Source organism: Canis aureus, chromosome 3 (genome assembly GCF_053574225.1).
Source record: "Canis aureus isolate CA01 chromosome 3, VMU_Caureus_v.1.0, whole genome shotgun sequence".
Classification (NCBI taxonomy): Eukaryota; Metazoa; Chordata; class Mammalia; order Carnivora; family Canidae; genus Canis; species Canis aureus.
Genome location: NC_135613.1, coordinates 46,840,932 through 46,856,339, shown reverse-complemented (window position 1 = coordinate 46,856,339; position 15,408 = coordinate 46,840,932). Strand labels below are relative to the sequence as shown.

Sequence of the window (15,408 nt, the reverse complement as noted above, 5' to 3'; positions counted from 1 at the left end):
GGCCTCCCGTCTTGCAGGGCATGTAGGCTGTGCACATGGCACACTGGGATGGTTCACCGGACACTCCTCCCCAAGCTCTCTGTCCCATCACCGTGGAGGGGGAAGCCATGCAGGGGCTGGCAGCAGCTCAGGGCCAAGGGCCATCCCTTCCCCCAGGCCTGTCCTTTCCCTCTGCCTCCCATACCAGAGGCTCTTGCATGGTCTGTTGACACACTCAGCAATCACACAGCTCATCGCCTGGCATCCTCTCCTAAGCCACAGACATGATCAGAAGGCAACCACCACCACCTGGAAGGGGGACAGCCTCCATCCTCCCTGCATTCCTCAGCAGATCATGATGCAGCCCCCACCCCAGGGCATCCAAAATTTAGCAAGAGAAAGGCCCATGAATTAACATCGTTTCTGCCACAGTAAAAAGAATCAAAAACCAAATTAAAACAAAAACAAAGCAAGTTGATTTCGTGTGAAAAGGCCGGGGCATCATCAGGCCATTTACGGCTGGACACGGAGCTGAGATGGGAGCGAAGCAGGCGAAGGAAGGGCGAGTAACGTCACACAGCGACACAGCAGGAGAAGGCGGAGAGGGGCAAGACCTGAAAGAAAATAAGGCTGGAAAATGAATAAACAGAAAGGGACTGCTTGTTAAAATCAAATAATGCTAAATCAAAAATTATCCAAAGAATTAAAGAAACAAAAACCCAAGGTGATTACTGAGAAGGGGAGATCATCCTTGTCCCCGAAGTTACAAGGAGTCACCATGGTGGCTGAGGGCAGAGAGACCAGGTGGGGCATGTGGGCAGATGCTGAGTCTTCCTCACCCCTGGGGGCCACCCACCGTGGGGGCCTGAGACTTGGACAAAGCGTAACAAGGCCCCGAATGGAGTCACTCGTGCTAAGCCCACTCACCAAACTGAGACTTAATATCTGAATTACAGTTTCAAGCTCTCCCAGGAGTGGAATCTTAAACCAGTCAATCTGGAATTACCTGGTCAGCACTAGTGAAGTGATCTGCTTGACAGAACCCTTGCTGTCCCCCAAGGGAAGGTAACCTTGCCCAAAACAAGTCCCTTTTTGCCAGTAATTTCCTTGTCCCACTCCCTTCTGCCTCTAAAAGTCTTTCATTTTTGTATAGCTCCTCAGAGCTCCTTTCTGTCTGCTAGATGGGATGCGGAATCACTGAATAAAGCCAGTATCTTCAAAATTTACTCAGTTGAATTTTATTTTACAGATTTGGTGGCAGTGGTGGGACCTGAAGGAAACTTCAGACAGCTCTGAGGACAATGAGAAACATAGCTAACTGTAGTACCTGTGAATTGTTGGTGTTCTCTTTCTTGCCATTTCTGAGGGCCACAGGAAATTCCTCATGGTTCTGAGCTCTGCTCTCTTTGTGTTGAGCTCCCGACCTAATAGGCTTTTGGTGGTCCCCCACTTGACTAGACCATGCTGGGAACCGTGGCTAGTTCAGTTTGTAATATTCCATTTGACTGGAACCCCAATCCTCAGTTCAGTCCCCAGATTCCCCATTGGGGACTTCCGATGGTTCAGTCTGCAATTCTGCATTTGATGGGAATCCCAGTCCACAGTTCCCATTCTTTGGGGTCTGCTGGTTCAGTACTTTCCCCACCTCAGTTCCACACTGAGAATTGCTGTTGGTGCACACAAAGCTTTCTACTGGTTGGGAGCATCACAGTTACTGCTGGTACACTAACGTGTACACAAGGTAAAGGCTATCGCTAATGAGAATCTCAGAAGCCAAAAGCTATGAAATTGGTGGGCACAGGCTAAGCACTTAAAGATCTCTTAGTGTCTGCCACCTAACTCTGAGAGTCCTGTGTCAGGATAAGCTGGTCACGGAATGGACACTGCTGTGACACAGGGTCACCTGCCACACAATTTCCAACCCAGCAGCATATCCCTTTAGGTATTAATTTGGCTCTGGGAGACTCAAAGGCTTAGCTAGAAGAAATGGGATCTTTAAATTCCAGAGTTGAGCACACCAACTTCCAGCACACCTACTTAATTTTATGGCTAAGAACTATAGTCCCAGAAGCTATAGATATCTACAAAAATGCAAAATCTTACTAAAGATAACAGCATTACGATGGCTAATATGGGAATATTCCAATTAGACAAGATCACTTATTTAAGAAGTGCACTAAAAGCCAGGGTTCCTAAATCAAACAAACAGAATAGCGTGCCTATTTTAGTTGGTATGCAGAAGCTTTCAAAGGCTTCAGGATTCCAAAACAGTTTCATTGAAAGTTTTACTGCAAAGGCCAATGAAAAATTAAAGACATAAAAGATATCTAAAACAGTACCCAGGTCTCCCCCATAACATCCTCGTAGGTGGCCAACATCAGAACACTGGCTCACAAATCAGTGTATCACTTATTTTTTTTTAATTTTTATTTATTTATGATAGTCACAGAGAGATAGAGAGAGAGAGAGAGAGAGAGAGAGAGGCAGAGACACAGGCAGAGGGAGAAGCAGGCTCCATGCACCGGGAGCCTGACGTGGATTTCGATCCCGGGTCTCCAGGATCGCGCCCTGGGCCAAAGGCAGGCGCCAAACCGCTGCACCACCCAGGGATCCCCAGTGTATCACTTGTATCCAACCGGGCCATTAGAAAAAATTTTGTCCTCAAACGTTTTGGATAAACTCAACACTAATTTGAATGCCCCCATTATCTTCCTTTGAAGGAAGCCCCCATATGGTCTCCTCCGAGTTGGTAGGACTCTGAAAGTTTTCTGGTAAACTGCTATTATTTTTTTAAACAGCCGAGGAAAACGAAAACTAAAATTAACGAAAAACCTTGAATTTTGGTAGCTACCAGAGGCTACAGAAGGGATGCTGGGAAAACAGGCAGAAGACAGAGAAAAGTGAGAATTCATACCAGAGTCAGCTCTCCTGAATCTCCATCTGTAATGCCCAGTCAAGAGACAAAAATAAAATTTCACATTCTCCCTTTCTTTCCAAATCCATTGGTTCTTGATCCTTTCTCTCTGAGGCACCTACTGCCTTCTTGTCATGTTTTGTGCTCTAAGAACTGGTTTGGTTGTCTGCCTGAATGGGATCTGCAGGTTGCTGTTTCTTTCTTTTGCCTATCTTTGAGAGTAACTCTGGGAATACCTGTGTGACTCAGTGGTTGAGGGTCTAGTCCTGCATCAGGCTCCTTGCATGGAGCCTGCTTCTCTTGTCTCTGCCTATGTCTCTGCCTCTTCTGTGTCTCTCATGAATGAATAATATTAAAAAAAAAAAAAAAAGTAACTCTGGATCTTTGGAAAGCAGTATCCTTTTATACCCACTTCTTTTAGTTCCCTTTTACATTGAAAGGGGGGTTTTTCAATACTGCCAGAAACATGTGCTGTATGTTCTGGCTGAAAACTGACAAGATACTTAAAAAGAGTTTTTAAATGGCTCTGTGGTCAGAAGCTGGCCAAACTGGAAGCTGATAATCAGTCTGATAGGAAGTTTTTTTAGGCCTTCTTCCCTAAGCTAAAATGAAACTATGTGCCCAGAAGAAAAGCATCTGAAGCCTCTGTGAAAGGATTTATTAAAACATTCCAAAGACAAACAGTTCTAAATCCAGAACACAGAAATCTTTTGACTTCCATCTCAGTTGGAAAGCTCCTCTCTGACATTAAGAAGCAAACTGAGGATAATGAAGTTAGATAGGTACTTATGGTCTCCTTTAAGCTGCAAATTCCCCAATTCTTTGAGGAATTAAAGCAACTGTCCACATCTTATAAATATTCACAAGACCAGAAATCTGGCTCCAGAAACAATTTGCAGTCCATCTCTTTTTTACCAATACCAAAACCACCTCTATAGGTCTCAAAGCCTTCTAAGTATTGTGAAAATGTTGGCCTTAGGAAAAGTGTTTCTTGGAAGCATTTACATTTGTTTCCTGTGTCTCTGATGGGAATGTTCCACCTGGTCCTCTCTAGGATCTCTTATCTAGGCCATCTCTTTGAAATAACGTCAGGGACGAAATTCTATCCCAGAAAAAATAAAGAGGGAAAGGTTATTGGAACAAGGGTAAATGAAAAATCCTAAGTGTCTTCTCCACAAATATCATTAAAAAGCTTTAGCCATCTGACCAGGTACACTTATTTCATCTGCCAGAAACACAACATGGATCCAACTTAGAACTAGTTATTTTATCTGTCCGTGGCTAAAATTTTAGAATGGAAGCTGTAAGGTAGGGGTGTATTTTTAACCTATGGATGGTACTGCCAGAATTAATTTATAAAAGAGCTCTATTTAATTGGCTTCAAGAAAATAAAGTGCTTACATGAATTACATGCATATTCATACATTTGAATATATATAACATTCTAAAAATAGAAAGTAACCTAATGTTTTCAGGTACATGTGGTCTAGGAAAATATTCAGTATTAATTCTGATTTGTTAGTTTAGTTAAAATAGACATGTCTTTAGAGTTACTGACATAAACTATAGTTTATACCTACAACTTTTATTCTGAGTTTACTAGTCAAATAAGCTCATAGTGTCTCTGTTATAAACTTTGTCAATGGGAAACATAGAGTAAGATGACAGCTGACTTTGTCCAAATGTTTCACAAAGCTTTCATGGGTAGTTGAAACACAAATGATCTATAAATTAGACATATGTAAGTAATATATGCATTTTTAGGTGAACTTTTCAGCAATAATCATATTTTTGGAATGTCTACTTAAATGGTTTCCCCAAATCTTTTTGGTAAAAAAATTTTTAAAGAGTTTTACTAAATTAAAGGGTTCCTGGGTGGCTCAGTCAGTTAAGTGTCTACCTCCACCTCAGGTCATGATCCTGGGGTCCCGGTATCGAGCCCCGCATTGGGCTCTCTGCTCAGCAGACTCTGCTTCTCTCTCTCTGCCTCTGTCCCTCTCCCTGCTCGTGCTCTCTCTTTTGCTTTCTCTTCTCTCTCAAATAAATAAAATCTTTAAAAAAAAAAAAAAGTTTTACTAAATTAAATACCTAGATCATCTCCAAATAAAATACTTAAATATTAATTACTGAACATACGTTTACCTACTTTATTATATAAAGAAAATAAAGATATTTGGGTCTATTAGTAAACGTTTTGTGCTACACTGAAAAATCTATGATGAGAAAGCATGTTTCCAGAAGATACAAAATGTAGTCATTAATTCACCAAGCCATGAATGCTAACATAAGACAGCTCACAATTGTTTACTGCTTTATTTTCACAAGAAACTAAGGTTTTTAAGGGTTAGAAATTCTAATATATGTAGGATGTGTGTTCTTGGTAAAAGAAAATATGAGGAATGAAGATCCATTTTTGTTGAGGGAGAAGAAAGTGATTTTGCCCTAAAGTGAGACTGGTTATTGTGAATGAAAAAAAGAAAAAAACAGGACAAAATCAGAATGTAAAAAAAACTGGAGAAGGTTCGTGAAAAGGGAATCTTGGGAAAAGTTTGTGCCTGGTCAAATGGTTAATATTAAAATGAACTTGAGTTAAAAAAAAAAAAAGATGAATTTTTTTTTAAAGATTTTTATTTATTCATGAGAGACACAGACAGAGAGAGAGAGGCAGAGACACAGGCAGAGGGAGAAGCAGGCTCCATGCAGGGAGCTCAATGTGGGACTCGATCCCGGGTCTCCAGGATCACGCCCTGGGCCGAAGGCAGGTGCTAAATCGCTGAGCCACCCAGGGATCCCCAAAAAAGATGAATTTTAACATCAAAAGTTAAGGTGGTATGGTATTATTATTATTTGTTTTTTTCTGTTAAAAGGACAATATTTTCTCAGTCTGCTATTATTAAGAGACTATGACAGGTTTTTCTTTACTTTATATATAATCTGCTGAGAAAAAAGGATTCTGTCTTATCAAAATCATTTCCTGTGTTTCATGTTGTCTTTATCAAGTCTTTGATTACTGAAGAAAATTGAATCTCCTCTATTAAAAGAGCCTAGGTGTTTTTAAAAGAGCCTAATTGTTTTTACAATTAGGTAAAATACTTTCCGTATTTGCCTATAAAGTCTGTAACTGTCACGCTGGCTAAATGATAACTGAGTATTGTTTCACAGTAATCTCAGATCCTGTGTAACCAAGTATCTTAAAGCCTTTTGATATTTTGACAAACTTCCTCAAAATGTAATCCTAAATGAAGTCTTCTTGACCTAGAAGTAACTTTGGGATTTTTTCAGAGGATTCCAGGAAACTGTAAAAGATCTGTTCTCTCTCCTCGTAAGAGAGAGATATTCACTAATTAGGCTTGTTATGTTACATTACACGGGCAGCATTATCATATAAGTGATGCTAAAGTTTCTTAGGTTCTGATATGCCCTGATATAATGTTATCAGTCATAATTTCAGTTGTTATCTTAAAATACTCAAATATCACAAATCACTATATTTCCCTGTTATTTTCATTATAGTAACCTCTCATCTGATCTTTAACTATGGGCATTTTTAAGTCTTGTCACTTACAGAGTTATTGTTTTACTCTGATGCTTTTGCAGAAGTGTTCAGGGAAAAGACTTTGACAAGTAAAGGTTTCGCACTTTCCATTTTTTTTTTTTAAAGAGAGGAAGAGAAATAAAGGAGTAGGGGCAAAGACACACACACACACACACACACACACACGCACAGAGGGCGGGGGGGGGGGGGGGAGAGGGAGGGAAGGAGGGAGGGCATCTTAAGCAGACTCTATGCCCAGCATGGAACCCAAGATGGGGCTTGATCTCACAACCCTGCGATCACGACCTGAGCTAAAATTGAGTTGGACCCTTAACCAACTGAGCCATCTATGTGCACCAACAAGCAAAGATTTCTAATAACTTTAAACCATAAAACTAAGTGGGAAGAACTTCCAGAACTAATGGAAAAACTGGATTCAAGGAGAACAAGTATTAATTACATGGGACTGAATGAACTGAGGATGATTATAATTTTACATGACCTTTTGTTAGAAATACTGCTAGTTCCTTAGTGTTTTTGCTTTTCTAGATTTAGGGAAACATTTTCACTTAAGTGATTATGACCTACAGCTATTTGGTAGGGCATACGTTTGTAAACAAAGATGAAACATTTACTTACTTTTTCTCCCTAACTGATCCCTCTAGAATTCATAAGCTCTTGGGTATTATTTTCATGGCAATATGCTTAGTTATTTGTATTAAGTTCAATAAAAATCTGTTCTCCTTGTAACAGGACACAACTGGAAACACTAGCTATATTACCAAGGCTTTGACCTGAACGTCCTATTTTAGAGATATGCATAGACTCAGATATGACCAAATATCTTTTAGGAACTGCTTGGAAAAATTGGGCTGGTACCTTGCTCACAGGATTCCTGGCAGGCCTATGTACCTCAGAATATTTTGGGGAAACTTTTAAGAGAGAAATTCACTCAAACTATAGGTACTACAGCTAAAATTTAATGGCAAGTCTTGGCTTGGCTTCCTGGCCTCAGAGAAGAGTTCAATCTGAGATTCCTTATATAAGGTTCCAGCAAAGTAGTTTTCAAAAGAACTTATATAGTCAATCATGATTCTTGCTGCACTTCTAAAACTAGACTAAGTTAGAAAACAAAGAAAGGAAAAAAAAAAAGAAAACAAAGAAAGAAAGAAAGAAAGAAACTAGGCTAAGTTTAATACACAGTAATTTTACTGTGACTATCTTTTTAAAAAATGGGAATAACTATAAAGAGAATAACTGTGTTTGTATCTTTGTAGATACGAGATTCTAGGTTGTAATGGTCTTTGAGGTTTTCCTCTATACCTGTACATAACCTGGACTGGCTCCTGAATTCTAGTTTTTGCAAAAAATTTGGCTATGACTCTCCAAACTAACATTTCAACTCTCTCCCATTCTTCTAATTTGGAATCGCTAAAGAACAAAGACTGCCCTCAAGGGCTATATCAGGTCCTCCTCATTCCCCAGGCAGTAACCAAACTTCAGGGAATTGAATCTTGCATCGACAGCTCCCAATTAAAAAGAGCCCCTTCAAACTCTAGGAACTATACAGCAGCTGGAGACCTCAAAATCAATTCGACTAGGAAGGAATGGACTTGAAAGTGGACTGCTATACCCAAGATGTCATTCTTTAAACATGAAATGAAATGTTTTCCTTTTCTCTTTCCTTTACTCTGGCACTGGCCTAGAAAGAAAGCCACCATCCATCTCTCTCAGGCCATTAGTAAGGGAAGGTAGGGGGTGGGACCATCTTTTAGATTGCTGGACTTTTAAAAAGAGTTCTTTATCTGTCCATGATACTAGAGATATCCCCTCCCCATGACCAATTTCTCTTCTATTCCCAATTAATGCCCTGAACTGAGGAGTCATACAGGCTGACTTTTACACTTAGAACACCTAATAACTAGTTTTCACCCTTCTGTGATTATAACTATACCAGCCCAATTGGACACAAATACCTAAGGAAATCGTAGTACATTTGTATTCCCACGTTCCTGTGACTATCTAAATCCGATCTGCTCCCAATTATAAAAAGACCTCACCAGCAGCCTCCATCTTGGCAAGGTCAACATTGTTCTTGATAATAGGATATCCCCTGATTATCTTGCAGCAAAACAAGGAAATGTATGTGCTGTAGTCAATGCTACTTACCGCACCTAGATTAATACTTCCTGGAAAGTTGAAAATCAGTGACATAAAAATACCTGAAAAAACCACTTCAATTAAAAAAGTGACTCTTTCAATGGAGGTCTTTGAGTTATTTGATTTTGATTGGTTTGGGTCTTGGGGACCATGGATCCAAAATGCACTGCAGACATTGGGAATGATCCTGCTTAAAATAACCATAGGGGTCTCCCTCATGCACTATATTCTCTCAAAACCTTTAAATGCATGTTTGCAGCCACTAACCACAAAGCAAATGGCCTCCTTGGGTCTGGAACATCATAAAAGGAATGAAGAGAATAACTGACTTAAAACAATGTGAAGCTGAAGTTGTGACCTGTGAGTACCACAGAGATTCGGCAAAAAAAAAAAAAAAAAAAGGCCTTTGAACACCACAGGAACAGCAAAACCTGCAAGAATTTGAGCAGTAGCTGGGAGTGGTGCTAAGGTCTTAAATTTTGATCACACCACTCAGTTAAGCTGAGAGTCTAACGAAAAGGGGGGCGGGGAGATGGGGTGCCTGGCTGGCTCAGTCAGAGGAGTGTGTGACTCATTCTTGACGTTGGGGTCGTGAGTTTTGAGCCCCACTTTGGGGGTAGATATTACTTAAATAAATAGGTAATAAACGAAAAAGGGGGGAGCATTGCTTCAAAAAAATTTAAAAATCAAAAAAAGGGCAAAAGGCCCAGAATAGAGTCAACTGTGCTAAATCCAAGTCACCAAATGGTGGTTAATAACTAACTTACATTTTCAACCTCTCCCAGGAGTGGAATCTTAAGCTACTCAATTTGGAATTACCTAGTCCATACCAGTGGGGTAATCTACCCGATAGACCTCTGCTGTCCCTCAAAGGAAGGTGACCTTGCCCAAAACAATGCATTCTTTGCTATTACTAACTTCCTTGTTCTGCCCTCCCCTGCCTCTAAAAGTCCTCTATTTTGTATAACACTTTCTGTTTGATAGACTGGATGCTGCCCAATTCATGAATTGTAGATCATAAGTCATATGATAAGATCTTTAAAATTCACTCAGTTGAATTTTGTTTTTTCAACATTAACATGTCACCGAACCAGAGACCTGTCCTCCCAGGGACGCCCAGGCAAATGCCCCACAATCACCTAACAGGAAGGGTTTTACGTGCATTCTGGACTAGTGGCTGTGAGTTAAGGGGAAGCAAGTGAAGTACCTCTGAGCCCAAAAGATTAAAATCTAACTGAAGACTAATATCTCTCTAAGGAAAAAGAGGAAATGGGTTCAAATCCTGAGTCCCTGCCAAGAGACCAGTTTTTACTCAGGAAGGGTTACCAGTCAAAATGGGTCTCTTAGGTTTCTTCATCAAAGAAGTCTGAAGACCAAGGTGTAGAATTCTGTGCTTATGCACAAAGCAGGAGCTCTGGTGCCCTAAGCTTCTGCATAATCTTCTCCAGCAACAGAACTTGTTCCCAGGCCAACCTGCCAGAACCAGCAGTGCAGGCAGCAGAGGCCGAGGGAGGCAGCGGCAGAGGGTATGTGTTGTGAGCGCAGGAAGCTCAGGCCGCAGTAGGAGTTCCTGGGAACCACAGGAAGCTCTTGGAAGGGCTCAGCCTGGTCATATGAATGACGCCATCCTAGAGGGGTTTGGGTAAGGTTCCAGGCACAGACAGAGGTACCATAACTTGCAGAATGAGAGCCCCTCCAACTAATCCTTGGATCTAGAAAGCACCCCACCGAGTCACATCTGACTCGCATGCTGCAGGCCTACCAGGGCTGCAAAGAGAAAAGTCAGATGAGGAAAGGCAAGTGGCACTTAATGCAGCCTGTCTACAAAGAGAGGGTTTCTGGTGAGGTCAGCCAGGGCTTCTTTTGCAGAGTGAGCGAGCAGTTTATATCCTGGCTCCCGTGATATACTGCCGGTATGGCAGCAAATGTCTCCCTGGGCTGGGTGATGGCACAGAAAGGAAGCGCCTGCACCTGTGCTCCGCCTGACCTCTTGAGGTTCCCAGCCGCGGGGGGGGGGGGGGGGGGGGGGATATGTGCAGAACTGTACACGGCTGGTCCTGGTGTCAGTCACCAAGAATTCAGCAAAGACCATGGCTTCCCCAGGTTGGTTCAGGAGTGACTCATCATCCAAGAAACATCTGAAAAGTTCTAGAGCAAATGTGAAAAGTTCTAGAGCAAATGTGAAGAGCAGAGCTGGTCAGCCCATAAAGGCTTACTTCAGGGCTGTTGCTTGTCAGGAAACCAACCCCCTCTGTCCCCCCAGCCCAGCTCCTGGGCAGGCTGGGCTCAGCTGCCACTCTGGAGAGTTGTGGCAGAAATCCTGCAGTATGGTCTAGTCAACCAGGATGCAGAAATCCAATCAACTACAGGGTGGGCTACTTGGGACCAGAGTACAGGTCTTGCAAAGCAGCTAGCCAGCAGTCATTAGGGTAAGAAAGTGACATTACAGTGTTAGGATGCAGAGTTGGTGGGTGCCAGTACCAGGTGAAAACCCATCTCCATGGTGGCAAGGAGCATGCAGATAGTAAAGCCCCAGAGATGCCATCTACCCCAGGCTACTAGACAAGAACAAGTTCAAAGCCAAGCAGGTGTGTTGAATGTTAATTCTTTGGTTTGCCGCTAAATCAGGGCATGGTTGCCCACTCAGGAACCTCCAGGGCCCACAGCCTGTTCGCTGGCCAGTGTGAAACCTCCCCTGCTCTGGCCCACAGTCACTCAGATAATTACTTAATTGCTTAAAGGATAGCCTTGGCCCCATCCTGGGTCACATCAAAGGAATAGGGTCTTCCCAGTTAAAGGCCCAGTGGGGAAGTGCATCCTGGTTCTGCTGTACCAGGCTGTTCCCACTAGGAGTCTCCCTGCTTCTGAGGTCCCAATTCTGCATCTGCATGCTGGGATGGTAACACAGGACCTCTCAGGGTTACTAACAAACAAGGAGACAGCTAAGTTACCCCTCAGGCAACAGGTCAGCTTTCCCCTCCCTCTGCCTAGGAATTAGGAACATCTGTTTTCTTCTCTTTTTAAGACCAACAACTCTGGGCATCTCCTCCTTATTCTGGAGGTGGACCCACAAGTGTACAGGTCCTTTCCACCTGGCGCTTTGGGACAGCAGGTGTGTATTAAGGAAAGGAACAGGAGAGAAAAGCACCCTCCTGGCAGCTAGCTCCTTGAGGAGGTTAGCCTGTCACCACCTTGCTGTCCTCACAGCATGCCACAGGTCAGAGCTTTACTTAGGCTTCCGCAGGGTGGAGAGGACAGTCTGAGAACTTTAGAAATTTAGGTCTGAACCTTTTTTCCAGCAAGTGAACTTCTTTGGGAACTTAATGAAAATTTTGGATTTTCTTTTCCCAGAAAAATGTACATATGGCCTCTAATCATTTATAGGGGTTCATGGACCTCTGGCAATTCAGCCGTGGACCTGGGTGACGGCAAAGGCTCCATGTACAGACTCCGGGATAGAAGCTCCTATCAGAAGGGGGCACTCCAGCACTCTGGTCAAGGCCAGGGCCTCAGGGATAGAGCCCAGCTATCTCCCCAGCTCTCCAGGAAGCACAGGGCCAGGGGCGCAGGAGAAAGAAAGGACAGAGCCCTCTTCTCTTCAGGCCACAATGAAGTTCCATGCCTCTGTCCCAGTCCCTTCCTACGTCCCATCTATAAACACCGTCTTTCCAGGAAGCTGTGCCCGCGGCCCCCGCCTCCCATTTCACATTTCAGCCAAGCCTGGGTACAGAGATACTCTGGGATGCCCTGTCACTTCATAGGTTGCCTTGGCTTCCCTGTGGGAGCACTCAAGGGAGGAATGTGTGCTGCCCACCCCGCCGCCTTACATCCCCTTCACCCGTGCCTCAGACTAGAAGGACAAGGGGAACTTCCACCTGCATCGCCAGGCTCTTCCTGCCTCCAAGGCCATCTCAGAGAACAGAAGGGGGCCAGGAAGGAAAAGCTCCAGCTCCACGAGGCCAGGTGGCTGAAAACATGCCCAGGGCCCTTAAGGTATCATCGCCGGGAGGCACTCACAGGAAGCAGCTGGCCCCTGGCCTTGGTCTCTGGCCCAGAGATCCTGCATTTCTGGCTACCGGGGACTCAGAGTTCCATGACCAGAGTCCAGGGTCAAAAGGCAAAGCTTCCCCACACACTCTGAACAGAAAGGGAGAACAAGTGTGCTCCCCCAAGGAAGGCTTAGGGAACATGTGTGTGCACGCATGTGTGTATGTGTGCACACCTGTGAGGTGAGAAGAGGAAATGTGTATGTTAAAGTGTGTATGAGAAAATGAGTATAAAAACCATATTAAAAAAAAACACAAAGGAGTATGAGCACGTGTGCGCGTCTACTAGAGAATACGAGTGTACACGAGACTGTGGAAAGGCGGGGGAGTGTGTCTGTGCACATGTGGCCCTCTAATCCCCTCCTTACCTCCTCTCGTTGCCAAACAGACGGGCCACCTCTTCCCTGCCAGGGCTCCGGGCCCGAGTCCTACGCTCCAGCCGCCTTTTCTCCACCTGGAAGGCTTCTCGGTGGCTGATCCTGACGGCCTTAGGGACGTCGGCCAGGGCGGCATACTGCCTGCTGGCTTTAAAGGCAAAGGTGCGCCCCGGTCTCTCTGCTCCCCGCCCCCCAGCGCTGCCGGAGTCCATGCGGGTGGGGGGCTGGCTGGCCGAATCCAGAGAGCCAAGGGAGCTGCTGCACACCATTCGGCCGGGGGGTTGAGAACCTGGGGAAGCAAGGGGATGACCAAGCTCCTGGGAGGGCGGTCCAGGGCCACTATACCTGTTGTTGGGGGTGCTGGGGCTGGGAGGGGAGAGCGGCGGGGGCAGCTGTTGCTCCTCGGCCTTCAAGTCCTGCTTGGTCTTCTCTAGGGAGAAGTAGCCACTCTCAACCCGGACTTTGCGGCCACAGTCCATGCGGTCGCTGCTCATGGTGCTCTCCTCTGGAAGAGAGAAGGGGGAGGCAGGAGACATACTCAGCCTCTTGCCATCTCTAGTTTCTGGGGACTTCTGAAAGAGCCCACGTGGATCCAAACGGGGGCCAACTCTCTACCTCCCAACTCTAAAGGCACACATGGGCTTGCCCCAGGACAGCTTCACAGGACAGCAGTGAAATGTCCTTCCCACCCATGTGCCTCATCCATCTCTCTCTAACCTGGCTGTGTCTGCTACACTGTTGGGGGTCCCTGAGCTTCTAGTCTGGGGGCTTGTTTGGAAGAGCATGTTCCCCTGCCCAGGAGAGATGTCCCACAGACAACCCCTTGTAAGCAAATACCAAGGAGGGATTCAAGGGCTAACTGGCAGTTCAGCCTGTTAGGGCATTTGGGGAGGGAAGAGTCAGGGGACTTCTGTGGGAATGAGAGGAGTGGATGCGGACTACCCACCAAGGTTTGATGTAGCTTCACCCCTAGCTGGTGCAAAATGCATTTTGGCCTGAATGAACTGGGTCATTCCCAACTGTCCTCTCGTTTTCAATGAGCTAGACAAAATGCAAATGGGAGAAGCCAGCCTGTGTCATGCAGAGCCCTCCAGGGCCCAGACCAGGGAGGCAGAGACTGCTGCCCTGTTTCTGCTCAGGCAATTCCAAAGTGGTAAGTGGAGAGAGCACAGCAAAGCCCCCTGAGCACTCTCTTCTCCACCTCGCCCAGGAGCTGGACAGGAGTGGACAGCAAGGGGAAGGCCTAAGATGCCCTAACCACTGCTGCTCTCAGGACACGTTGAGCTTCCAGGGTTAACTAGCCCATAAACAGTACAGCCACGGTGGTAGGAACCAGAGACCTGCTGGTACACAGACCTCATCCTAGAGCATTCTGATTCTCACAACACCCATCTGGGGCTGACAGAATAGGTGCTGTTTCCTCCTTTATAGATGGGACGTTAGAGCTAGAGGGGCAAAGCCAAGAATCCCAGGCCCACCCAAGCCAGGCCCTGTCAAAGGCTGAGGGATGCAGAAGGTGAAGGAGCCTGAGGCTCAGGACTGGGTTATCAGGGGTCAGCTGTGTTGGGATGGAGGCCTGTTCCAGCACTGTGAGACTGAGCACCAAGACAGGCAGGCACGAGAGCCAGCCCAGCTCCCACTTACCATCCTTGCTCTCCAGCCCAGGCTCCCTCAGGGTGCTGGCAGCAGGAGGCTGGCTCTGGCTGGGACTCTGAGCTGGACTTAGGCTGCCCCCATCGGGCTGGTCCTTGGCCCTCATTTCTTCCTGCCAAAGTGTAGACTTGGTGGTGGGGACTTTCTCAGCACTGGGAATGCTGCTGCTGCTGCTGCTGGTGACAGCCATCTTGGCCGGCCCTGGTTCCTGGGGGAGAGAGTGGTGTCTGGGCTGCCACAGGAGCACACAGCCTGGGCTGGTACACAGGTCCTGGCTGCCTAGGTGCCTGGCTACGGGAGACACCAAGAGCAACTCTGTGTCAGTGGCCCAGAATCTTCAGAAGGGGAGGCTCAGAGCAGAGACATCCTGGTCAAGATGAAAGCTCCATCTGGATGGCCCTGTGGCCTTTTCTCTTCTAGAGTCCCAGGCAGCATGCCCACAGTGCCTGGTCCCACCGGCCTCAGGCCAGGTTAGGCAAATACATGGAGCAAAACCTGAAGGCTTTCTGCCTGGAGCTCGGAGAGCAAACACATGCAAGTTCTCCCTTCCCACAAAACCACAGGACCAGAGCAGGGGAGCAGGCATTAAAGGTGAGAGGACAAGTGCTGGCTCAGTTTGTCATTCCTAGACTTGTAGGTAATTAGGAAACAAGTCAGGAAAGAATACACCGTTGAGATGGCCCACTGGGTAAATGCAAAGCATGTGCTCACATAGCACTGTGCCAAGACCCACCCTTGGCCTCC

At 45.5% G+C, this 15,408-nt stretch overlaps 1 protein-coding gene across 13 annotated transcripts in view; it reads right to left on the bottom strand.

The window, feature by feature from the left end:
• Window positions 1-15,408, bottom strand: part of MPRIP (myosin phosphatase Rho interacting protein) — a 150,741-nt gene that overhangs the window by 41,047 nt on the left and 94,286 nt on the right. For 9 of the 13 annotated variants that reach the window (XM_077892320.1, XM_077892312.1, XM_077892311.1 and 6 more), the window contains 3 exons: window positions 14,656-14,872; window positions 13,357-13,516; window positions 13,003-13,155 (listed from right to left, as the gene is read on the bottom strand). In XM_077892320.1, the coding sequence (XP_077748446.1) occupies window positions 13,003-13,155; window positions 13,357-13,516; window positions 14,656-14,872 (530 nt within the window). Of the gene's footprint in view, window positions 1-13,002; window positions 13,517-14,655; window positions 14,873-15,408 lie in introns of all 13 variants that reach the window. The other 4 variants (XM_077892319.1, XM_077892324.1, XM_077892323.1 and 1 more) reach the window with 2 other exon arrangements.